General features: G+C 60.2%; 3 protein-coding genes across 4 annotated transcripts; 1 reads left to right on the plus strand and 2 right to left on the minus strand.

Moving 5' to 3' along the window:
- The first annotated feature begins 73 nt into the window (after positions 1 to 73).
- Positions 74 to 895, plus strand: LOC137844502 (heat shock protein 30C-like). The gene has a single exon (XM_068660932.1). The coding sequence runs from the start codon at positions 165 to 167 to the stop codon at positions 741 to 743; it is 579 nt and encodes a 192-aa protein (XP_068517033.1). The 5' UTR covers positions 74 to 164; the 3' UTR covers positions 744 to 895.
- Positions 896 to 3,268: 2,373 nt separating this feature from the next.
- RAB5C (RAB5C, member RAS oncogene family) lies at positions 3,269 to 14,575 on the minus strand. The gene is made up of 6 exons (XM_068660929.1): positions 14,420 to 14,575; positions 6,800 to 7,046; positions 5,606 to 5,757; positions 5,174 to 5,296; positions 4,391 to 4,484; positions 3,269 to 3,987 (listed from the first exon to the last, which is right to left on the minus strand). The coding sequence occupies exons 2-6, from the start codon at positions 6,963 to 6,965 to the stop codon at positions 3,872 to 3,874; spliced, it is 651 nt and encodes a 216-aa protein (XP_068517030.1). The 5' UTR covers positions 6,966 to 7,046; positions 14,420 to 14,575; the 3' UTR covers positions 3,269 to 3,871.
- Positions 14,576 to 16,860: 2,285 nt separating this feature from the next.
- On the minus strand, positions 16,861 to 24,725 carry KCNH4 (potassium voltage-gated channel subfamily H member 4). Of its 2 annotated transcripts, XM_068660582.1 has the most exons (12): positions 24,511 to 24,725; positions 22,138 to 22,371; positions 21,899 to 22,030; positions 21,587 to 21,714; positions 20,657 to 20,900; positions 20,355 to 20,512; positions 19,510 to 19,717; positions 19,174 to 19,368; positions 18,819 to 19,018; positions 18,249 to 18,498; positions 17,948 to 18,162; positions 16,861 to 17,249 (listed from the first exon to the last, which is right to left on the minus strand). In XM_068660582.1, exons 1-12 carry the CDS (start codon positions 24,584 to 24,586, stop codon positions 16,983 to 16,985), a joined length of 2,307 nt encoding a protein of 768 aa, XP_068516683.1. In that variant the 5' UTR covers positions 24,587 to 24,725; the 3' UTR covers positions 16,861 to 16,982. The 2 variants fall into 2 exon arrangements, with proteins under 2 accessions (XP_068516683.1, XP_068516681.1); XM_068660580.1 differs by lacking the exon at positions 24,511 to 24,725 and having other exon boundaries at positions 22,138 to 22,596.
- Positions 24,726 to 25,289: the final 564 nt, after the last annotated feature.

Here is a 25,289-nt window from a genome sequence, read left to right on the forward strand (position 1 = left end):
CTCCCGGGCAGGGAAATAAAAGCTGCAGGCGGCGGAGCCGGGACATAGCGCTCCCAGCCTCCAGAAGAGGAAAGAGCCCAAGAGCAGCAGCAGAAGCAGCAGAAGCAGCAGAAGCAGCAGAAGCAGCAGAAGCAGCAGAAGCACCAGCAGCACCAGCAGCAGCTATGCTTTGCCGAATGCACCTCGCTCCATTCGCCTCCAGCTCCCTGGCCACCCGGCTGGGCACGGTGAAGACCCTCTGGCCGCACGCCGAGACCATCTTCAGCGAGCTGCAGCAGGAGATGGAGAAAGCTCGGCAGTTCATGAGCAGCTTCGAGCAGCTCCTGAGCAGCCAAGGTCCCATCGCCGCCGAGCGAGCCCCGAGCACCAACGCGGTCGCCACCCAGGGCTCCGGGGAGGGTTTCTCCGTCTGCCAGGACGTGAAGAACTTTGCCCCCGAGGAGCTGTCGGTGAAGGTGGTGGGCAGGAAGGTGGTGCTGGTGGGGCAGAAGGAGACGCAGAACGTCGACGAGAAGGGCTCCTTCTCCTACAAGTACGAGGTGCTGAAGCGCGAGTGGGACGTGCCCGAGGAGGTGGACGCCGAAGCCCTGAGCTGCTCCCTGTCCAAGGAGGGGCAGCTCCGCATCGAAGCCCCCCGGCTGGCTCTGCCGGCTGCCCCCGAGAGGAACGTGCCCATCCAGGTCAGCCCCGCAGCCCCACAGCCCGGAGCAGCCCCTGAGGACGCCAGCAAAACCCAGGCGTGATGGGACCGGACCCGATGGCCCGCACGGGGACCAGAGGAGCCAGCAGCAAGCGTCGGGTTCTAGCCCGGACAAGCTCCATCAGCACTGATGTCATGTTTTTCACTATACTGGAATGTTGCTTTTGTACCCAATAAAAATACTTTTGCATAGAATATGGTTGTTGTGCTTTTTTTTGGGGGGGTGGCTGATGGGGAGGCGAGGCGCTGGGCTCAGCTCTCAGTGGATACAGAGAGGGAAAAGCCCCTCTGCTCCTGGTGCCTTAAGGGATCACAAAAAGGGGTTGACAGCAGACCTCAAGGGAAGGGATCTGCCAGCACCACACAGCTCAGGATGGGGGAAATCAGCCCTGTTCTCCTGTACTGCCAGGGAGCTGCCTTCACCCCCTGCCCCCAGCACCTCCACCAGCTCCGCAGCCCTCACGCCCCTGAATAACGCCACTAAATAGGAAGGTGACCGTGCTGGAGGACCTATTTAGGAACAGGCTGTCCCCATTACAGCCAGTTTTCCCCCAGGCAGCTTGGCAAGGGGCTGCTGGAGATGTCTCTGGGATGCCAGCAGCAGGGAGGGTGAAGCACAGCGTGCCACCACCACGGGACTCATGGCCAGGTCTGGGCAGGCAGCAGGCGTGCAGGCAGGCACGTCTGTTTGTGCCAAGGCTGCTCGGAGCTCAGACAGCCCTTCCCCATGGCAGCACAGTGCCAGGGGCACAGAGGCTCTGCAGGGCACAGCCCCTGCCCCAAATCCCAGCCAAACCACACAGGCTGGGGCAGCAGCAAGCCCCTTGGGGCACCGCAGGCTCCTTTGGGGAGGTGGGAACCCAAGAGGCAAGGAAGGAGCCAGAAATGAAGCCCCGTCAACTAGCAAGGTGCAAGAAGCCAGCAGATGGCAACAGCACCGTGCTTTGTGTTCACAGAGCTGTTGGAGGTGGGAGCAGGGAAGCTCTTGCCCACAGGTCCTGCTTTGGGGGAATCCACTGGTACTGAAAGCGATGGGATCTCAGACAACCCCAAGGGTCCCGAGCTCCTCCAGCAGGTGAGCAGCCAGGCTCCAGCGCAGGGGGTGGAAACGAGCAGCACCCCATACAGCAGGTGAGGGTCCCAGTTGTGGTTTTTGGAGCCCACACACCAGCAGCCCTCAGCTTTAGCCATGCATTAGGAACCTGGTCACTGCTCCAGACCTTTCCCCATCCCACAGAAGCTTTTAAGGAAAAGCAGCAGGAGCAGAGCGTGCCAAGACCTTGGACGCAGGACGAAGCCCCCAGGAGCTGTGGTTGTTGGCACAGAACATTTGCAGCTCCCCAGCAGAGTTCCCTCAGCCCCAAGGCTGCAAGCCAAGGGCAGGTCCTGCCCAGGGCCATCAGCTGGCTGCAGCTGTGCTTCCTCAGAGCTTCTGCTGCACGCACACACCCACTGACAGCAGCAGCAGGCTCAAGCACAGGCACAGCGCAGCCTTTGTGCTCCCACAAGCACCTGGCCCAGCCAGCCAAGCAGAGCTGCGAGGGGCAGGTCTGTTTGTCCAAACTGCCTCTGCTCATCTCCCCTGGCTTGAAGGATCTTTGAGTCCACCCAGCAGCACCAGGAACGAGCATCTCCCAGTGCCCCCATCCTCTACAGAGGGGGACATTTGCCCACACTGAGCCTAAGCTTATCCCTTGCCCAGGTATGATGTAAGCTCTGAATTCCTCTCCCAGCCTGGTGCTGCTGTCACCCTCACAGCATTAGGTGATGAGCAGCTCTCACTGTTTACCTGAAGCTTCCTCGTACACTGCTGCCCAGAGCACCACAAGCACCCTGAACCACCTCCATCCTGCTCATTAGCAGCAGCAAAGACCTCTCTGCACCTCCATGCAGGCCTCAGAAGCTGGAAATGAGGGCTTGAGGAAAAAGTTTGGACTTGAAGAAAGCAGCACAGGCCTCCCCAGGCAGGGGAGGAAGGCCACACGTCCCTTACAGAGCTGTGCCTGGCTGCAGAGCTGGGGGGCAGGCACCCCAGCCCACCTCAGCCTCCAGCAGAGATGTTCTGGTCCGCTCCCCTCCTGGCTCGGTCAAGAAACACGAACATTGTTGATCGTGGTAGGTTTATAAAAATTTTCTTTTAATCACACGAAACTGAAGTTTGTGGTGAAGACTAGGTTGACAGTTCCTCTTAAATACCAGGATGCATAAGACATTGCATTAGGCACTAGGCAGCAGCCAACATCAGTTAGAGTCTGGCAACAGAAGCCGTTTTAATACCTCCCTTCGTACTGTGTGGAATTACAGGCTTTCAAAATACAGAGCTCCCACTGACAGGTTAGCTGGGGTTTCCCCCACCCCACCCCTGTACATCAGTAAACCATGTGTATTCACACCAGAGTAGGGTTAACATTAGTGGCATCACAACCATCAAAAAAAAAAAAAAAAGGACGAGTTTTCTATACAAGATCTTTGCAAAAAGTTGCAACAGGATTAGTGCATTACGACAGAACCAGAGATAGAAAAGAGTTGGCATGCTAGAGTCCAACACAAATAAAGACAACAGGCAGCTAGTTGTATGTACTATATTGACAAGATACTGATTGGTTACATGAAGAAACATACAATACAAAATACAGAAGAAACCAGTTTTGCTTCCCTCTGCCCCACCCCAAAATACTCATAATTGATTTGGTCAATAGGTGGCCGAAGAGCCAGAGTTTGTCTCTATAATGCTACAGTTTAGTGGTTGTTCTAGGCATATCGTACTGGTATTAGCCTCAGCTTTTACACGTGGGTAATTTGAACCAAGGTTGTCTAGTCTCAATATCCCTTTTGTTTCCCATAGTGAACTACAGTACTGTGGGACCTGGGTGCTGCTGGCCCTCACCCGTGGGAAGGGATGAGCTGGCTGGGCAGACACCAGGTCGTGCATCCACCACCACCAGGAAGAGGGAAGAGAAGTTCATATATTAAAAAAGTGACTTAAGACTTAGAATTTAATTAGTATTTGTACAGAAAGGTGCAGGTGGAAGAACTCCCCTCCAGCCTATGATCAGAAAGGGATGGAGAAATCACAGCAGCCACCAGCAGCGGCCGCTCTACGGTAAGTGCGATTGTTAGCATGGATTCCAGTCACGTCCTTCAAGGGCCCCGGCGGGTGGGATGGGCTGCTCAATTGCTGCAGCACTGGCTCCTGCTGGGCTGACTGCTCTCCTGAAGGTCCACCACCCGATTCCTGCCCGGACCACCCGGAGCATTCTGGGGTTCATTTTTTGGCAGTTTCTTGGCTAGAAAGAAGCAAGACATTAGTAGGCTCCTCTATAGAGACATCTCCTCCCCGCTGTAGAGCACAAGCTGGGCTCAGCCTGCTTTGGCCCAAGCCTTTGCCTCTTAAGAAGTCTGGGACTGGACACTGCTGGCAGCACAAGCACATTAAACAAACCCACTTTTGGTTTTAGCTGTCAGTTCTGCTCCATCCTTATTCACCAGACAGAGGGCAAATAGGGCTCACAGGGCAAAGGCTCCAAGCACTCAGGACTGCCTGAGTGACCATAGATGAAACTTTAGCCAACTGGTCACGTCCTCCAGTAAGAGCCTCCAGAACCTGGCTGATCCAGGAGCTCCCGTGGTTGCCAAGGGGCTGCTGGCGCTAGCAGCTACCCCAAACATCTTCTCCACACAAACTGTTACCTATTGCCATGAAGATTTCATTCACATTCATCGCTGTCTTCGCCGACGTCTCCATGAACAGCAAGCTGTTGTCATCTGCATATGTTTGTGCATCCTAGAAACAATCACAGAGGAGTGATAAAGGCATCCTGCCAGGAGGAGGCCCGAGCAGGCCTCGCACGCTTCACTTCTTGGCAAACTGAACGCTGAAGGCAGCCTCTGCCCCAAGCCACACATTCCCACCCCAGCCCCGAGCCCTGCCTGCCCAGGACAGCTGGAAGACGCACACCAAGGACCAGCCAGCGTGGCTGGCATCCCCCCAGCAGGGGGGGGGGCACAGCAGCACTGGCTGTGTGTGGACACAGCGTGTCTAGAGCAACAAAGCACCTTTACTTCGGTTGTGCAGTGGTCTGGGAGATAGGAGCTCCTATTAGGAGGTCTGCCTTAGTCTGAGCTAAGAGCTCAAGTGATGACTAGAAAACAAGCTTCAGGTGTATTTTAGGTAAGGGACACTATTTCATCTGGTGCTGTCTTCAGCAATGTGTAAGTAAGGCAGCAGCAGGGACTGAAAACACAAGTTCATGCTCTCATAACTCATCGTAAATTGTTACCAACAAGAGCTATGAGAGAGCAAGAGAAGGCAAGCTGGAATTCCCTTCCAGGGACATCCTTGGTGTTCTTAGCATGAATCTCCAACTTCATCACATCCCTCAAAGCAATTTGGACATAGACACCAAACCCCCAGATGATGAAAAGCTGTTTTCGGGACCGCTCAGGGAGCAACTGAACCAGGTTCCCACTTACCTGGAAGTCCACGGCTCTCTTGGTAGCAAGGTCTGCCTTGTTTCCTGCTAGTGCAATTACAATGTTGGGGCTAGCCTGCCTCTGCAACTCTTTCACCCAGTTCTTGGCTCGTACAAATGTGTCCTGGAAGCAAACAGGAGGCAGTCAGGAAGGGCAGCCTCTTATTAATGCACCATGGAGATATGTTTAGAACAAGCCTTTCCTGTAAGAAGCATTCTGCCTCTACAGCACTTTGTAGCAGGATCCTTTATCAGCTCAGACAGCCTTGGTCAGAACCGAGGAAGAGGCTGCTGGTTTTCAAGAAACCCAGTACCTGCAGGCTAGCATTGCCAGGGACCCTACACCCAACACCCCCAGGGGGCCAAGAAGCATCAGGTACAGATGTAGAGGCCTCATCCCACCAAACAGGCAGGGCCCTGGTGCAGTACTCACTGTGTTAGTGATGTCGTAGACAACAATGGCTGCCTGGGCACCTCGGTAGTACATGGGTGCCAGGCTGTGATACCGTTCCTGCCCTGCCGTATCCCAGATCTCAAACTTCACCGTTGTGTCATCCAGACAGACCGTCTGCGTTAGGAAGGCAGCTGAAAGAGAAAGGTTGTGTTTGCCTCACCTCCAGCTGGAGAGCCCCTGGAGCGAGAGCCAGCAGCTCAGGGCACTTCTGCTTTTGCACAGGAGCTGGCAGAAGCCCCAGGCGGGCCAGCGCAGTGCCTCTCACCGTGGAAGTTGCAGCTCTGCTGAATTATCGAGCTACTCACACACAGAAACCCAAGAGCCATCAAGCAGCAAGCTGCCAGCAGGAAGGGGGCTCCGAGAGCCCAGCAAGCAGCAGCCAGCTGAGCAGTGCTGCTCCTCCTTCCCCAGCAGGTCACACAGTGCTGCTCCAACACCCCCAGGATTAGCTTCGGAGAGCACCCCCACCAAAGCACTGAAGTCAGCCCAGTTACACCACGCTCCCCAGTTCAGGAACTGGTCATTTTCTAGTTCCAGTAAGCATAACACCACACTGTCATTGCAGTTGTAGCACAACCAGGCTCAGACACAGAGCCTGTACAACAGCAGACTGCCCACATGGCCCTCCACAGAGCTTTAAGCCCTGCCTGCCCATAAACTCTACTTTTAGCCCTACTTACCCCCTGCAAGGGTTACTACAGGGTTACTACAGACCGAGCCTTCTCATTGCACACCTCACATCACTGCCCAGGGAGCTGGGTGCTGCCTGACCTTTCACTGGTGACACCACGCTAATGATTTTAAGCTGAAGAACTACTAGACCCGAAATAACTGTGGAATTACAGTATCAGGCTAGAAACTACCCTGAGAACCCAGCTCCTCATCTGAAAACATAATTAAAGGGCTATAAACCAAGTTGAAGGCCTCGGTTCTAATTAGGAATAGGAATTCAAGTATGGCAATAAAGATACCTCAGAGGCAGAGCACTCGTGGTTGCCATAGCACTATTCTTTAAAACAAATCTTCACACTACCAAACTGCAGACCAGGAGTTAAAAGATATTATCTCCTTGACTATTTATAGTCAAAAAACAGACTGAAGTAGCCATTAATACTCCTGATACCCCTGGGGGTCAGCATCTTGTAAGCACAGCCACTTGGAGCGGGCACTCACCTCCAATCGTGCTCTCCTGGTACTCGTGGAACTGCCCCTTCACGAAGCGCAGGACGAGGCTGGATTTCCCCACTGCTGACTCTCCTAAGAGAACGAGTTTGAACTGGCAGATTTTGTTCCCGGCGGCTGGTCCATTCGGTCGAGCAGCTCCACCTCGACCTGCCATTGTGGTCTAAGTGCAGGAGTGCCAAGAGTTAGGGGGGTGGCTGCAGGTCGGGCGCTGGATCCACCTGGAGGCAGGTTGCAACTGGAAGAGGAGGTCAGAGTTAGCAACACGCTCGGGGAGCAGCCCTGCCAGGTCCAGAGGGTGGTTTTTTTTTTTGACCTGCTGCCACCACCAGCACGGGCAGCTGCTGGCTCTTTCCCCCTGTGGAAGGTTATCTGGTAGTTTCCATCCATCAGCAGCGCCTGCAGCAGGATCTGAAGTTGTCCGAAGCCCTCAGAGATGGTAACACAGCCCTTCCTCCCCTCTGTGTGATGTTCCACACACACCTTGCTAGGGCGAGGCAAGCAGCAATCAGCCAGGATGCCAGGCAGCTCATTAGAGCTCTGTCTATTAAAAGAATTACTCAGTTCATGGGAGACCTTTAGCAGCTGACCTTTAACTCCTTCCTCCTCTTCCAGGTTCACAAGATCGCAGCTCCACACCAATGCAGAGCTGTTGAGAAGCTCCACGGACACCGTAACGGGAAGCAGAGCTGGCTGCCAGCCCCGCAGAGCACAGGACAGTCAAAATTTCTATATTCAGCATTGCTCAAAGGCCCTTACTTTTAACTTAAAGCCCGGAGCTATCAAACACTGCCTCCGAGGACAGTCCTTATGCAGCCTCGAGGACGCCTGCCCTGAGGGGCTGTGACAGCAGCCATGCTCCGGGCACAGGCTGCGCTCACAGACATAAAGCAGCTGCTCCCACCACTGCTGCGGACGGGTCCTTATCACCCAACGCCGTCTAGACAGCTTTATCAGGGTGCAGGGGCAACACCTACACGCGATGCAGCAGCCCCAAGGCTCCAGTGCTGTGCAGGAGCACGGCAGCACCGCAAGCAGCAGGCAGGCTGGGGTGCAGCCAGCTCAGCTCCGGGCATTTCAGTGCTGCCAGCTGGGATCTGCCTGCAGCTGAGGACAGGAATACTCCGGGAGCGCAGGGCGACAGGGATCCAGGCAGATTTCCTGTACCCATCACTACTCCCACTTCCTGTCATTGACAAAATGCTGCAACTGACTGCATCTGCTCCGGATCACCGCCTTCCTTCAGCTCCCGGAGCAAGCTTCTTGTCAAAGACAACTGCAAAAAAAAAAAAAGCCCCCAAAAAGATAATTCCTCCTCTCATCAAGCTCTGAGCACATCCCCAAGGAAACACTTTCTATGCCTAGAGCAAATTTAGCCAGCAAACACCCGATTCCTGTGAACGGGAAACTTAAAGCACGTTGAACTGGGGCTGAACTGGAAGCGGCTCCGCGATCCAGGCTGACCAGGAGCAGACACCGAGTTCCAAATGCCTGCTCTCAGAGCACACCCCACTGGGCTGTGACTGCCAAGAGGCTGCCTGAGCCGTCTCAAGTTTCAGCTCGGTCCCACGGTTCGACAGGCAGCCTCGAGCCAGCAAATTCAGCCCAAGAGCTCACCCAGCTCCACAGCTTCCAAACAGAAGCAGCGCAGAACGCTGCACCTCACAGAGACATTCAACACGAAGCTGCTTTGATCAGGAGGCAAGCCAGAAGCCTGCTGCAGCACCAGTCCCATCCAAGGAAGCGAGCAGATGGGAAAGAAACCTCGAGGAGCAGCTTTGAGCACGGCAAGATGTTTGGGAGGCTGAGCCACGAAGCCACTGACTGGAGCAACCCATCCAGCCCTGTGGTTGAGGCAGTGAAGGCACATATCACCAAGCATCAGGACATCCAATAATACTTTCGAGTGCAATAAATGCAAAACACTCCAAAATTTAAGCCCTGCAGACAGATCTGGAGCACCCCGAGTCAGATTTCACTCACTGCCTATCAAGTGTGAAGGAATGAATGCGTTTCCCTCGCAAGGTGAGCGATGGATTGAAAACCACCCTGCTTGCAGCAACAGTGCCAAGAAGCAAGCGTGCCCAGGAGAGGATGGGGCTCATCTGCAGCACCCCAGTGCTCGCTGGAGGATGAGGAGCTGCCAGACCCACCTGCAGCTTCAGGAGACTCCAACCACCTGGAGGCACGGCTTATTCCCAGTGTGCCTGAGTGGCTGTGGCAGCCCATCAGCACATTTGCTTTTCTAAACGCTTTTTTATTGCCCCATTTGTCTGAGAAGTGCTATTAGGCTCTGGTATAAAAGGATTACCATAATGAAAAGGGTCATTAAGCGCAGAGCAGTTCATTAGGAGCAGCTCCTGATAAACCAGGCACGCCAGGAGCACCCCTGGCAGGCGGCAGCTGGCAGTACCAGTGCGCCCAGTGGCACCAGTGCACCCAGTAAGGCTGGGAGGCGCTGGCCAAGCAGCTGAGAGCTGGGGCCCTGCAAGGAACCCACCCCCTTGTCCACGGGAGGCCAAATGTGTTTCGACAGGATGGGAAAGCCTGATAGGAAGCCAAAATGAGCAGCACTGTGTCCTGCTGGATGGTGAGGAAGCAGCGGGGGCCAGGAGCTGCTCGGGGAGCACCCAGGGGTGAGGGCACAGCAGAAGCCCTCTGCCTGCACCCACCCGAGGAGGTTTCTGCCTCCTGCAGCTCCTCCTCAGCCCCACAGAAAGAAACAATAAAAAAAGAAACAATAAAAAAAGGCCACAGAGGAACAGTTTTTGCTCGTTTAACCTTGTGCTCACTCCCCAGGGCAGCCTGTCAGCAGGTGGGGGAGCTCCGTCACTGTTTGGGCCCAGCCCACAGCACCCAGAGCCACCTAAACCAGCCTCAGCTGAGCCCTGACCTCCCAAAACACAACAGAAAGGATTCCCGGAGCAAAACAAGGCAAGGAGCCTGCTGACATCCCCAGGTCTTGGCAATTTCAAGCCTGCCTGCACAACTGTGTGGCTTCGTGCCCCCTGAGAAGCTGCCAGATCATCGGGATGCATTCAGGGGACCCTGAGGGTCTCAGGCTGAGCATCCCAGCACCTCCGCTGATGCCCACAACACCCAAAACACGGGCTGAGCAGACCAAAACCACCGCAGCAAGGCTCCAACAGCACCAGTGAGCACCATACCGAAGCGCTGAGCTTCCTCCAGCAAGCTCCTGGAGCAGTCAGGGTGCTTTAAAAGCAGAGAGAGGTCTCCGTACCGGGTGCTGTCCAGAAACCAGAAGCCCCAGGGTGGCAGTTTCTGCTCCTCAGTGCCCATCAGGATCTGCTGTGAGGGCTTGGAGGCTCCCGTGAGCACTGAATTCAGGATTTGGCTGCCCTGAACAAGAAGGTTCACAGCCCACCCCAGAGCAGGAGCATCGTCCGGATGTCAGGATGCTGAAGATCAGCACAGGACTTCACCTCACCAGCCCCACGCAACGACCCCAGGCTCTGCAGGGCAATTACAATCACAGCCCTCGTTAAGACCTGCACCAGCATCACTCCGCAAGGCCCCCCAGCACAGGGAAGCTGCAAGTTTAAGGCACCAGGAGGCCCAGAACTTGATTTTTGCCACCTTCACCCAGCAGCAAAGGCTGCTCGGAGAGGCAGCGCCGTTTAGAGGCCGCTCTGAAGGATCCAGTTACCCACTTCACCAGGGATTTGTTGGCTCCGACTCAAAGTACTCGAGACAAAAGCCCCAGTGAAATATTTCTCTTGTTAAACAGCTGACGGTGGAACACGAATTCCTTGGCAGAGGAAGCCCTGAAGGTACCGGGCGCTTTTTTGCTTCACCTGCCCCCAAAGGAGCAGCCAGCTCTGCCAGCAGGAGCCTCCTGCCCCCACTGCAGGGCCATTTTAGGGACCCAGATCCACAGGCTGCAGCCCTAAAAACTTAAATCCAGGCCCAAACCAGCCTAGACAGCGACAGCAGAGCCATTCCCACAGCTGTCCCGCTACCCTAAGCTGAAGTCACAGCTCCTCTGCAGCCTCTCACCTGAACACCCCAAAGACTGGGGTAGGTTTGTGTCAGTCCGGAGGTAATTGGGGTTTATACAGGAGAATTTAAAGCATTTTTGTTGCTCTCTGCAGCCCCGAACAGGCACAGTAAGCCTGTAACAGCAGCTCCTCTCCCTGCAGACTGTTTCCTGACATCTGCAGAGCCACAGCTTCCCCAGCAGCCTGCCAGGAACAGCTTCAGCATCGGGGATCCCAAAACTGCAGCCCGGACACCTCTGAAGCCCCATTGCAGCCTCGCAGGCAAGAAGCTGTCGGCAGCTCTGGGCCTGGCTCCCTGACCTTGGGTTTTTTGGATCATTAAAAGCTTCCCAGGCGAGCTGCCCTTCCTCCAAGGGGCCCTCTGCCCCCAGCAGCAGCCAGTCACCGTCTCAGCTCCGGGAGCTGAGCAAACTTCAGCTGTGACTCTCACCTTAAAGCCACCTCAAACACCTTTCGTAGCCCCAGCCAGGCACCGAAGCTGCTCCAGACAAATATTAACCCTAAATCCCTCCATCCCCGAGCCCGCAGCGCTGCCAGGGCAGTCAATCCCTGCAGCACCAGAGCCTGGGAGTGCTCAGGTCCCACACCTGCGGTCCCTCAGCCTCCTTGTAGCCGGTTTAACCCCTTCCAAAAGGCGCTCTCAGCTGAAATAATTCTTCACCAAGGGTTCCTGAAGACACCTAAGGAGGCGAGGAGTCATTCCACCCGCTGGTGCTTCCCTCCAGCTGTGGGTTTTGATGCTCCCTGGTGAATTAGGGCCAGCAGGCAGAGCTGTCACCACGCGGGCACAGGCACTGCAGGGAAGTTCCCTGCCTAATCCAGCGGGGTTTGAGCTCTGCAGGAGGACACAACTCCTGTTTTAGTGCTGCAGCTCACCAGAGGAACCACCCACGTGAGTAAACTCTGAGCAGCACCATGGAGGAGCCAGGAGCACAAAACCCCCAGTCCTGCCTCAGCCAAGCTCCTCTCAGGCCAGCTGCAGGGCCAAGGCGCTCGAGAGATGCCCTAAAGGGAGCAGATGAGAGGTGGCAGCATCCTGCCGAGCATCAGGAAGGCAGAAGTTACAGCACACCACTCCTGGAGGAGTTTTGTGATGCCTTCACCTCACAGAAGCTTCTCCCTGGCTGTAGGGGGTGAATCCTCCACACCCCAGGCACCAGAACACCCCGTGTGCCCCCCATCGCCTACTCCTGTGCTCAGCGCAGCCTCAAAAGGCTCGAATTTGACCACGGCTCCAGGAAAACAAGCCTGCAGACAGCACCTGCTCCCCAAACGAGACAAGGAGCTCGTTAACGCGGCCCAGAACAGCCATCCTCGCTGCAACACGGCCCGTGACCTTCATGCTATCTCCTCCAGACTGCGCGGGCATCTCCTGCCTCCAGCAGTTCCTTTTTTTTTGGAGCGCCACCAAAGAAAAGCAAACACGAGAAGCGGGGTTTTCTTATCTGTTTGTGTCGGGCTGCTCCAGCAGCTCGGTCCCGTGCTCCGGGGGGGGGAAGAGAAGCCTTCATTTTGGGGTTAGACCGAGCGTTTTTCGTCCCCAGCGAGGCCTGCTGCTCCCGGCGAGCAGCTGGGACGTTTCCGTGGCGTTCCTCCGACGTCTCCACCGGAGTTGCACAAGAGGACTTCAAACTCTGTGTCCCACAGGGAGGGAAGGGCTGACGCTGCCGTTTCTGCCTTCTGCCCTCTTTTGGGCACGCTGACCCAAATGCTCCAGGCGACACCCACTCTGCTAGAAGTGTTCCCATCTCATTTCCCATCTCGTTTCCTGCCCCCAACCCTTCCAGGAGGATGCCACCAGCACCCAGCAGCTCCAGGCGGCATCGGGGCAGGGTTGGGGGACAACTTGAGGGCTGGGCCCCCTTCAGATGCACCAGAACTGGACGGGAAGGAGCTCATTATAGCCCCCACACCACTCTTCACCCCGAGGTTCAGCCACGGGGTGAGAACACCACTCGGTTTTGCTCCAGCAAACCCAAACCCAGCTCTGCTCGCAGTAAGATCACACAATGTTGTGTTCCCCTACATCCCTGTGTAGGATTTCACTGCATTCACAGCCAGGCGTGGAGCTGGCTGTCCCCTTGCTGCTCCCTAACCCCAATCCCTCTCCAGAATCCCCTTTTACCTTGCTCCCTCAACTCACAGCCCAGGTCCCTGACCCTAAACAGGGACAGCGCCAGAACCAGCCCATAGCACCCCAGTGGGAAGCACACAGCGCCTCGTGGCAGCCTGCTCCCACCAAAGCTCCTCGCCCTTCTCCACTGTTCCCCTTCCCAGCCAGCAGAACCAACAAACGGACCCAAAACCTGCTTAGAGTCAAGGCAGGAGCCAGCATCAGGGGGATAATTCCTGGAGAGCTCGCTCAGCATGGCACGCCGAGCCCGTGTGAATCAGAAATCCCTCCCTTTGTCTCACCAAGCTGCGCAGTTCCACCTTCAGATCACTCCCAGGAGCTGTCACACCACAAGCAGAGCAGCTGAGATGTTTGGGGACCCACCACATGTAAAACTAAAAGGAGGAGATGGGAGTTGTGCCCTTAAAAGAGCCCCCCCAGGGCCCCTCTTCCCTCTAATTCCCTCATGGTCGGGAGCCATCGAGGTCAGGACTGCAGCAGCCACACCAAGCAACAAGTTGGGGGAAACGGGGAGCAGGGGAGCACCACGTTTGTCCCCTGGGCAGGGCAGAGAGGAGCTGGCATCAAGGGGGCAGAGTTTGGGGCTGCCCCAGCATCGCCAGAGATAACTCGAGCAGCACCCAGGGGACTTCACCAGCCCGCTGCTCCCCCCTGCACCCACTCGGGTCAGCCTCAGAGGGTCTCAGAGAATCAGGAAGGAACCATTAGGGCTGGAGAAGCCCCCCCCAAAAGCATCTGATCCTGCTATCCCCTTGCTACCAACGCCCCCTAATAAATCACATCCCCAAGCACCACATCCAACCTTTTATCCCACAGCAGAAGAGGCCTTGGGGGGGGGGCAGGTGGGGAGCAGCTTGGGCACGGCCCCACACCTGGGGGGGGGCTGGGACCCCCTCCAGAGACCACACAAATGGCCCCACACCTGGGTGGGCGGGGCTGGGACCCCCTCCAGTGCCCCCCCACCCCAATCCCTTCCCAGGGAACCCACGCAGCTTCCTGACAAGCACAGCCCCCCCCAACCCCAGGAGCCCCCAGCCCCAGGATGAAGGCTCAGCCCTCACAGGGCCCTGCTCAGGACCCTCCCGGCCCCACCTCAGCACCGCCTCCCCCTCCCCAGCCCCCAACCCCCCCGGAACCGCCCGAATCACGGCAAAAACCCCAATTACCGACAGCCGGCACCGGGGGCACCGAGTGCAGACCCCCCCGGGCCGGATAAACCCCCCCGGCCCCTCTCCCCCCCCTCAGCCCCCTCAGCCCTCCCCCAGGCCCAGCGGCGCCCCCCAAGCCCCGGTGCCGCCCCCCTCCCCCCCCCGCCGCCGGGCCCACCGGGAACCGGGCCCGTGTGAGGCAGCCGCGGCCCGGAGCGGAGCCGGGGAGCGGCCCGGGGTTACCGGGGCTGGGCAGGACCCCCCCGGAGCCGCCCCCCTCCAGGCCCGTCCCGGCCCCGCCGCCACTCACCGCCCGCAGCGCCGCTCCCCGCCGCGGCTGCGTCTCGCAGGCCCCGGCCCTCACTTCCGCCTTTACCCGTTCCGCTTCCGGATCCGCCCACCCCTTCCGCTCCCGGCTTGATCCTATTGGTCTATCCGGTTGTCAATCATCACCGCACCTCCCTCCCCGCTGGGTCACCGCCCACCTCCCCCGCCTGGCCGGGCGCGGCCCTGTCACGGGAGTGCGGGCGGCGTGACGTCACGGCGCGGCCCTCGCGGGGGGTGATGGGAGTTGTAGTCCGAGGGCGGGGAGGGAGTTCCCCAGTAAAGGAGGGGCGGGGGGGGGGGGGCAGGGCCTGGCTCAGGGGAGACCCCGGTGTAGGGGGGACCCCGGTACGTGGGGGGGGGGCAAATGGGGATCCCATTTTGGGGGGGGGACCCCTTTTATGGGGGGGAATCCCGGTTTTTGGGGAGGACCCGGTTTGGGGGGACCCCAGTTTTTGGGGTATTTTGGTGCATAGGGGACCCCAGTGCATTGAGGGGGGGGCAGTTGCCCCCCTCCCACCGAGCTGTGCCCCCCCCCCAAACCTTGGGGGGGGGTGGTGGTCTCAGCAAAGTTGTAAAAATAAAGATTTTTATTTCCCGTTTCTGTCTGCTTTTTAGTGTTTTTCTTTCTTTTTTTTTTTTTGGGGGGGGGGGCACGGGTAGGAGAGGTCATGCCCGGGGTGGGGGTGGGGGGGGAGCACCCTCGGGGGACACAAAAATAAGGGGCAGAAACCACGGAGGAGGGGACACCGCTTGGCTGCCTTCCTTTTGGGGGGGGGTCCCAGCCCGGAGACCCCCCCGGAGAGCTGGGGGGGGGGGGGGGTCCTTGAGCACCGACCCCTCCCCCCCCCATCCCGGCAGGAGCCCCCCGGGGGTTCCCCAGGCAGCACCGGGCACGGGAGGGATGCGCGGCCCCGGGGGGGGGGGGGGGCTTGGAGGGGTTCGTGGGGGGGGGCGGATTTTTTTTTTTTAAAAAAAAAGCCCCCGTGGGTAAAAAAAAGTATCAAAAGTGGTATCAAAATCCCTGCTGTGGATTGGGGGGGGGGTAAGGCTGGGGGGGGTCGGGACCGGCCGGCCCCCGACCCGCGGGGGCGGCCTCCGGGGGGGGGTCAACGGGAGCTGGAGGAGCTGGAGAGGGGCTGGGGGCGAACTGGGCCCCCCCCCCCGGCCGAGCAACCGGGGAAGGAACGGGCGGAGCGGGGCTGGGGGGCGGCGGGGGGGGGCGGGCACGGCCCCTCCGTGCACGGCCAGGGGGGGCCGGGGGGGGCGGAGGAGGCGGGAACCGAGCGGGAGGGGAAGGGTTGGGGCCGGGGGCTGGAGGAGGGGGAGCCCCGGGAGGGGGGGGGCAGAGGGGAGGGGCGGGGGGTGGTGGGCAGCCGGGGGAGGCAGCCGGGGGGGCAGCCGGGGGGGCGGCCCTGGAGCAGCTCCAGCATCCGCTGCAGCTCGCGGCCGAGGTGGGCGAGCTCCTGGGTGAGGCGGCTGACCTGGGGGGGGGACAGAAGTATATAAAAAATAAGAAAAAGAAAAGAAAAGAAAAGAAAAGAAAAGAAAAGAAAAGAAAAGAAAAGAAAAGAAAAGAAAAGAAAAGAAAAGAAAAGAAAAGAAAAGAAAAGAAAAAAGAAAATAAATAAAACAAAATAAAACAAAATAAAAATAAAAGAAAAAGAAAAATGAAAATAAATACAAGTACAAATAAAATAAAATATTAAAATTGGAATATGAAATGTAAAAAATAAAAGTTAAACATAAAAATGAAGAAATGAAATAAATAAAAAATAAAAATAAAAATTGAGACTAAAAAAGGAAAAATGACATTTAAAAATAAAAAATAAGAAATAAAAATTGAAATTAAAAAATAAAAAAAATTAGGGATAAAAAGTAAAAGATTGAAATAAAAAATAAAGTAAAAACTGAAATAATAAATTAAAAATTTAAAAAAAATAAAAATAAAATGAAAATTTAAAAATAAAAATTAGGAAATTAAAAATAAAAATTAAAAAATAGATTAAAATTTAAAAAAAATAAAAATTAGAAGGATAAAAATTTTTAAAAAAAAGGATAAAAATTAAAAATAGTAAATAAGGAAAAAAAATGAAAAAAAAAATCAAAAAAATCAAAATTAAACATGAAAATAAAAAATAATTTAAAAAATTACGAATCCAAAATAAAATTTCCTCCCCCCACCCCCGCAGCCCCGGTCCCCCCGCACCTCGGCGCTGAGCCTCAGGACGCTCCCCTTCGCCTCCTCCGCCTCCGCCGCCAGCACCGGGCCTCCCTCCCCGCACCCTGCCGGGAAAACACCGCAGGTCACTGGGGACCCCCCCATGAGACCCCCCCCACAAACCCCCGCTCCCCCCCATTCTGTACCTGGCGGGGGGGAGCCCCTCGGTGCGCTGTGCGGCGGGGGGGCCGCGGTGAAGTTTTGGGCCTCCCAGGGCCCCCCGGCGTCCTCGATCCCGTCCACCACTCTGGGGTGGGGAAGGGCTGAGGATGGGTCCTCGCCCCCCCCCCATTTTGCCCCCCTCCTCACCCCCCCGAGACCCCCGCCCTTACCTGGGGCCGAGCTCAGGGGGTTCGGGGGCGTGCAGGGAGGGGATGAGGAGCTTGGGGGGCTTCTTGGCCCTGCTGCCCCCCACCCCTGGGAGCTGCACCGAGGGGGTCCCCGGCCCCCCCCGGCGTGCGGGGCTGCTCCTGGGGGGGGACAGAAGCGGGCGGTGGGCAGTGGGCGAGCGCTGGAAGACCTCATCCTGCCCTTCCTCATCCTCCAGGATGGAGGGAAGGGGCTTCTCCGGGCTGCCACCACTGTCCGGGCGAGGCTGCGGGTACGGGGGGGGGGGTGTCAGCAGCCCCCTCAACCCCAAAATCTCTGCCTGACCCCCCCCCCCCCTTCAGCAGGACCCCTGGTATGTGGGGAGCAGCCACCAGCGGCCCCCGTGCCCTGAACGTGCCCACCTCGGTGCGCAGCCCCCCCCCATATTCCCCCCCCCCGGCCTTTTTACACGTCTCCCAAGCTCCGGGTGAGGCCGTTTAGGATTTAGGGAGCCCCCTCCCCGCCTGTAAAGGGTCTGGGGGCGGTGGGTGCCCCCCTGGGGAGGACCCCGGCTGCTCCGTGCCAGCGGGTGCGGAGCTATTTCTGCAGCACAACGCCCCCCCCCGCAACCCCTGGCGCTGCCTCCTGCGTGCTGGGGAGGGGGCGCACGCCCTGGCTGCCTTCCCTGGGGGGTCCCCAAATTCCCTGGGGGGTCCCCAAAAGCGCTGCGAACGCTTTTGCCTGCAACCTCCATGGGTTGCGTGGAGCTGAGAGAAGCCAGGACATACGTGCACGGCTGGGGGGGGGCAGAGCCAAAGCCCCCTCCCCAACCCTGGAGCCTTGGGACCACGGAGCGGATAAATCCCACTGATAAATCCCATAAATCCCACTGATAAATCCCATAAATCCCACCGCCCCAACCCCGCTCCCGGCGCTGGGGACGCCAGGTTGGGAAGGGACCTGGGAGAGGGGCCAGGCACCCACCTCCACCTCGCCGCCCTCCCGCAGGTTGAAGGTCAGGTCCCGGCGGATTTCGGCCGTGAACTTGGCGGCGTATTCGGGGTAGAGCTGCAGCACCTGGCGCAGCCCCCCCAGCCCCACGTGCTGCAGGTCGCAGTAGGTCAGTGCCTTCACGTCCGCCTTGCTCTTCATCACCTGCTCCTCGCCGGGCAGCTCGGCGCCGATCAAATCCCCCTTGCCTGGAGGACAAGGGTGGGCTATGGGCTATAGGGTGAGCCCCCCACCACGAGGTGCTCCGGGAGGACTTGGGGGGCGCAACCCTCACCCAAAATGGCCAGGACCACGTTGTCCTTCAGCACCTCGAGGGAGCCGGAGCAGACGAAGTAGTTGGCTTGCAGCGCGTCGCCCTGGCGCAGCAGGTACTCGCCGGGGGCGCAGAACGAGGTCTTGATGTGCAGCGAGAGGGAGCGCAGGCAGCCCCGGCCGGCCGTCTGGAAAACGGGCAGCTGCAGGATGTCCTTGTTCAGGTGCATGGCCACGTCGGCACGCAGCTCGTCGGGGAAGTCGTGCAGCAGCTGCGGGGAGAGGAGCTGGTGTGCCGGTGGTACCCGGAGCTGCCGGAGGGCTTCCAGCCCCGGCACCGTGGAGCACCTCGCCGCTCAGCAGCCCAGCTCCGGCTGATTTGGGGCTGCCTCTGCTCTATCCGCACGTCCCCGCTCCCAAATTCTGCCAGGAACCTGCCCCAGTCCCGGCTCTGAGCCCTCCAGCAGCAGGGCATGGACACAAGCGCACGTGCATGCTTGCGCACACCCCCCCTCCATCACCCCCAGCTCCATGTGCAGGGCGGGGGGCAGTGGGGAAGCTGCTCCAACCCTGCCCAAAACCTCCTACCAACCTCGTTGGCGTCGATGCCGTTGTTCACCGACCAGGTGGTCTGGAAGTACTCCAGCATCCTCTGCTTGAGCTGCTGGGGCAGGCGGTGGACACGGATGAAGTCCTTGAGGTCCTTCATGCGGGTGTGGTAGAGCGAGCGGCGGGAGTACATGCGCTGGATGATGGCCGTGACGTTGCCGAAGACGACGGCGTGCATCAGCGCTGGGGGCCGGGAGGGCAGCGTCAGACCCAGATAAGGACCAAGCACCCACGCAGCCACACGGGGCCAAAGCGTGCCAAAAAGGGGCTTCTCCCCCAACCCCACCACTTTTTTCCGCCACGGTGCCCTGCCCGGGGTCCCCGCGTCCCCGCCTCACCCCCGATGAGCATGGTGCAGATGGAGAAGATTTTCTCGGCGTCGGTGTTGGCGCAGACGTTGCCGAAACCCACGCTGGTCAGGCTGCTGAGGGTGAAGTAGAGGGAGGCGATGTAGGCGCTGCGGATGGAGGGCCCCCCCACCGAGCTGTTGATGTAGGGAGCCTCCAGCCTCTTGCCCAGCTCGTGCAGCCAGCCTGCCAAGCACAACCAGGGGTCAGCGCCGGTGTTCGGCACGGCCCCCGTCCCCTCCCCGATTTCCCGATTTTCCTTTGGGGTCAGGAGCCACCCAAAAACGCTGCACGCCCCCGCAATGCCGCCGTCAGCGGGGCGCTCACCGATGTCCCAGGTGAGGGGGTCGTTGCTCTCCATCTCCGTGCGGCCGATGACGTACCAGACGCAGGCCATCCAGTGGGCCAGCAGGGCGAACATGGAGGTGAGCAGCGTCAGCACCATGGCGCTGTACTGCGAGTAGCGCTCCAGCTTCTGCAGCAGCCGCAGCAGCCGCAGCAGCCGCACCGTCTTCAGCAGGTGAACCAGCGAGGTCTGGGGAGCAGGGGGGGCACCAGGGTGAACCTGGTGGTAGGGTCAGGGAGGGGACCCCCAGTGACCTCCCCCCCACCGGGGCAGGGACCCTTCGCCACCCGCCACGGCTACGGGACAGGTTGGGCAGCGCTCCCTCCCCGAGCATGGATGAAGTGGATCCTTGAAAAATGGATCCTTGATGATCCTGGACAAAGAGCCAGACGCCCTGGCTTGGGCTGGGTCGGATGCGCAGCGGTGCTGAGCCCCCCCGGGCACTCCCACCGTGCCCAAATCTCCTTCTCTGCCCGTGTGTCTCTTCCCAGCACCGCACCAGGTATCAGGAGGAGCCCAGGGAGGTGGGAGCGGGCAGGGGCACGGGGCAGGAGCTGAGCCAGCTGATCCCTCCTGCCAGCTGCAGCCTCAGTTCCTTGGCAGCATTTTTAGGCAACTGCTGCTTGTGCCCTCGCACCGTGGCCTCCCCTCTCAGGGCAGCACTCCCTGCCCAGCCCAGATGCACCCCAGGCTTGGCCGAGGTCGTTTTCCTTTTTCAGGAGGCTTCCCCCGAGAGCTGTGGTCTCCGTTTTCCCCCATTCCCCGAGCTGGCTCCCAGGCAGACCCGGGAGCAGCGGGTTCCTCCTGCAGGACCCCCGGCGCTCACCACGGTGACGTTGAAGACGTAGAGCAGGTCGAAGGGCAGGGCGGCGATCAGGTCGACGAAGAACCAGGTGGCCACGTAGTGGATGCAGATGGAGTGGGGCTCGTACACCACCTGGCCCGAGTGGCTCACGTACGTCGTTCGGAAATTCAGGGCGATATCTGCCCCGGGGAGAGCAAAACAGCCCTGAGCACCCCGCTACAGCCGGGGCAGCCGGGCTGGGGGGGACGGGGACCAACCCTGGTCCCATCCGGGAGCATCCTCGTGCCCCCATGGGTGCTCAGCCCCGTGCTGAGGATCCCTACCCAGGATGAAGAGCATCTCCACCGCGATGTCGCTGACGATGGTGCTGCGGGCGGCCGAGGGGCTGTCCTCCGTGCCGGTGAAGCAGACGTTGTAGGGGACGGTGACGGCCACGTAGAAGGTGGCCAGGAGGATCAGCCAGTCCCACAGGGCCTTGAAGACGCTGCAGTGGAGCAGGATGAAGCGGGCCTTCTGCACCGAGGCCACTTTGTACTCGGGGACGGATGGCTTGCTCTCAAACACGTTCTGGGGGAGCAAACGGTGGTGGTGGCACGGGGACGACCCCGCGCTGCAGCCCCCATCCCCCTGGTTCCTGCGGGCCCGGGGTGCCCCCAGCTGACCGCCCCGATGCCACGGTGCAGGCTGCACGGAGGTCACCCACAAAGGCAGGCACAGAGCACCCGCCTACAGCCCATTAATTAATTAATGTCGTGCTAATGCCATTAGCTGGAATCCACCGGCTGCACCAGCAGCTGCCCAGAATGGTCTCAGGTGCAGATGAGGTGGGGGCAGAGCCCACCAGCACCCTCTGCATGGGCAGCGATAGCTTTGGTGCCCTCCCAACCCCGTCCTCTGTGGCTCAGCGTCTCCTGACCGTGCCGTGGGGACCCTGTGCCAGAGCCCCACAGCCCCAGGAGAGGCTGGAACGGGGATGGTGCCATGGGGACACCGCTGCTCCTGGTAACATTGCTCCCCTGGGGCAAGCATGGCCCTGCCGGAGCCTGAGCAGCTGGGTTTCAAGACAACTGATCCATGAGAAGAGGAGGAGCTGGCAAAAGCTGCCAAAAGCTCTGCTTGTCCCACGGCACCGTCAGGACCTGCTGCAGCCTCAGGGCCGAGGGCGTTTCGGTGCCTCGGGGGGCAGCGGGATGCATGGCACGGGGAGAGCCTCCTGGGGGGAGCAGGCTGTGCTCGCAGCCCCGGCTCCTTACCCGGTTGATTTTCATCTCGCTGCGGTCGCGCCGGGCGAATTGGGTGCTGAGCCGGTGCAGCACCGTGCGGCCCTGCCGCCGCGCCGCCCGCAGGTGCGAGCTCCTGGGCTTCTTGCTCCTCTGCTTCTCTGCAACGATGAGACGTTGTCCTGGAGCAACAGAGGGGAGCTGGGGACCCCCTCCTCGCGTGGGTGGCACCACCGAGCCAGGACACAAAGCCAGGCTGGGGCTGGGAACACCTTCTCCACGTGCCCCCTGCATGCGCTGCTGATGCTCCCTGCTCCCCGTCCCCATCCCACAGCCACGGCTCACCCTCCTTCTTGTCACCCGGGTGGCTCTTGCCCCGGCTCTCCGTGATGTCCTTGAAGGAGAAGAGGAAGAGCACCACCTCCCCCTTCTCGTTCCTGATGGGCATGATGTCCAGCAGGCACCAGAACGCCGCTCCTGGGCGGGAGAGAGGAGAGGAGAGGGATGGCAGGAGAGCCCCTGCACTGCCCGGCACGGGGCCGAGCCCCACCAGGAGCCCCTCACAGGTCCCCAGCACCACTCACCACCCTTCTTGTAGAAGCAGACCTCGGTCTGGCACTCCTGCTTGCTCTCCAGCACCTTCTCGACGCGCTGCAGGACGGCCTCGCTGGTGTCGGCCCCGCAGAGGAAGCGGCAGCTGCACTTCTGCTGCATCACCTCGGTGCGGGCGAAGCCGGTCAGCTCGCAGAAACCGTCGGAGCAGTAGACGATGGGGAAGCCGCGGCGGAGCTGAGCGTTGGCCAGGATGAAGTTGCTGTCTGAAAGGAGACACGGCGACCCCTGAGGGCTCGGGGCTGCACGCATGGCCCCTGCAGCCCAAGGGGGAGCACAGAAATCCCCACCCTGTCCGTGGGGAAAGAGGAGCCGGGTCTCCATCCTGCCCGCGGACCCCGCTCCATCTGTACCAAGGGACCCACGGCCACCGGGGAGGCTTGCCCCATGCCCCCCTGCTCACCCTGAGGGCCAGCAGAGCCATGGGGGACCGTGCCCCATGCTGTGAACTGGAGCTGATCCCTTATCCAAGCTGGGGGACCCCAAGAATGAGCTCGTCCCCCTGCCCTGCCACCCCCAGGACCTGGAGGTCCCCGCTGGGCTGGAAGGGGAAAGACCCCGACACATCTCCTGGCTCCGTGAGCGACGCCACCGAGCCCCGAGTCGGGGCTAAATCAGGGCGAGAGGTGCAGGGGAAACGCAGCACCCTCGTGTCACAGCACCCCAGAGCTCGCAGCCTCCCTGGAGGCATCACCCAGGAAAGCTTTTGCCAACCCCAGGCCAGGCGGGGGCTCTGCCAGCGGGGCCGTGGGCTCAGTGCCAGCCGGGCAGATGGTTTTGTGCTTTAGCCCCAGGAAGGATGTGCAAGGGTGGCAAGGAAGCGGGGATGCCAGGACCCCGCAGCCTGGGCAGGGAGCTGCACACAGCCATGGTGCGATGGGAGGCACAGCTCAACCCAGGATTAGCTTGGAGAAGCAAAAATAGCTGGGAGCTGTGACTAAGGCCAGATTTTGGCTCTGGGGAGCCAGGATTACCGCAGTGTCCAGGGTGTGGTATTAGAAAAAGGGGAAAAAAAAAAAAAAAAAAGAAAAAAAAGAAAAAAAGAAAAGGGGCTGGCATGGCTTGCATTTGGGATTGGCTTTGTGGTGAAGGGGGGCACAGCCCCTGCGGCAGCAGCCAGCTCCCCTGGATGAGGGGCCCAGCGGCTGCGTGGGCGAGGCAGGGTTAATTCTCACCACATATCGCCGTGGCTAAAGCCCCTCTCCATGGCAGATAAAGCCGATAAGAGACGCATCAAACCCGCAAAGCCGGCCGCTATTTAAAAGTGCCCGTGGGAAGCAGGGTGCCGTCAGGATGCAGGATGAAAGCAGGATGCTCTCAGCCACCCTCGGTGTAACCCCCTGGTGTTGGCACACCCCAGGCTCCGAGCATCATCTTCATCCCTCCCAGCACCACAAGGGACCCAGGTGATTTGGGGAAGCCCAGGTGATTTTGTGAAGGCGTGAGGTCAGCGCCGAACACGACCCTGTCCCCGGGTGGCTGCATGGTGCTGCCGGAAGCTGGCACGTGGCACCCCCGCATAATCCCCTCTCCAACGTGCCAGGGCTTTAATCCCTGCTGGCCCCAGCACGGGGGCACGGGCACGGGGAGGAGCCCAGCCCCCAGGGATGCTCCAGCACCTCCAGCTGTGGGAAGTGGCCCCAAAACCGGCACCGTTGGGCCCCTGCCCCAGCACACAGCTACCAGTGCCCACCTTTTCCAGGGTTGTAGCTCCAAGCACACAGGACACTTTGCTCCCTCGGGGCGGGCAGGGCCCTGCTTAGTACCTGAGCTCCAGCAGCAAGGAACTGGTGCCCAGCACGGAGCTGGCTGGGGCAACCCTGGGGTCCCCAAGGGCCATGCTGGTGGCTGCAGCGCCGTGTGCCATGAGTGTGACAAGCACGCGCTGTGCCACCAAGCCATCCCCTGGCACCGGGACCCAGCTCCGGGGGCTGCTCAGGGCAGCACCCAGCCCCTCGCTCCCCTCCCCGGACTGCTCCAGGCCCGGTGCTGACCGTGCTGGGGGTGCCCGGGTGGGGTCTCTCACCCCGGGGACCCCCGTGCGTCCCGGACCCCTCCCGGTGCGCCCGGTGCCGCCGGCCGCGCCTCTGTCCCTGGTGCTGAGCGGGACCGGGACCCTCCAGAAGCACCGGCAGCGGGGCACGGGACCCTCCCGGTCACCTCGGGGGCTGCACGGTGCAGGAGGACCGAGGCCGTCCGGGGGACGGAGAGCGCGGAGAGTCGCGTCCCGATGCGCCCCGGGGGGCTCCGGTGCCCCGGGCGCCCCCCGCCGCTTCCCAAGCTCCTGCCGCTGCCCGCGCCCCCCCACCCCCCACCCCCGTCGCCGTCCCGGGGCGCAGCCCTACGTGTGCCATCGAAGCGGGTGGCGATGGTGTCCAGGAAGGTGTTCTGCGGAGCCAGCAACCCCTTCATCACCGGCATGGTCCCGCCGGGCCGCCCGCCCGGGGCTGCGCCTACGGGACCGGGAACCGCCGCCGCCGTCCCGGGGCCCCTCCGCGGGTTCGGCCCCAACACCGCCGGTTAATCCCGGCTCGGCTCGGCCCGGCCCGGTCCAGCCCGCTCCGGGGCTCCCGCTCCGCCCCCCCCGCCCCGCCCCGGGCTCTGCGCGCCGCCGGCACCGGGAGGGGCTTCGGCACCGGCAGGCACCGGCGGCACCGGGAGCCGCTCGGTAGAGCCCTGCTCGGTCCCGGGAGGTACCGGGAACCGATGCACCGGGACCTCCTCGGTACCGGGAACTGATGCACCGGGACCTTCTCGGTACCAGCCCACCCGGCACCAGGGGACACCGGTCCCTGCTCGGTCCCGGGACCCGGTGCACCGGGACCTGCTCGGTCCAGGCTCTTTGGAAGGGGCAGGATCCGGCCCCCCCCTTCTTGGCACCGCAGACCCGGGCCGGGACCAGCAGCAGGACGCCAGCCCCGCTCCTGCCACTGCCCCCTGGAGAGCTCAGGGGCTGCAGCGCTTTGGCGACCCCCCCGAGGGGGGGAACCCAGCGGGGACAGCCCCCAGCCGGAGCCCTCCCCAGGACCCTGCTGGGGTTGGGGGAGCTGGGAGCGTGCAGGCACCCCAGGCACCCACCCCGCTGCCTGCCCCAGGCAGAGCCGTGCCCCCGGCCCCCTCCCCA

The sequence above is a fragment of the Anas acuta genome, chromosome 25, assembly GCF_963932015.1.
Source record: "Anas acuta chromosome 25, bAnaAcu1.1, whole genome shotgun sequence".
In the NCBI taxonomy this organism is placed as follows: domain Eukaryota; kingdom Metazoa; phylum Chordata; class Aves; order Anseriformes; family Anatidae; genus Anas; species Anas acuta.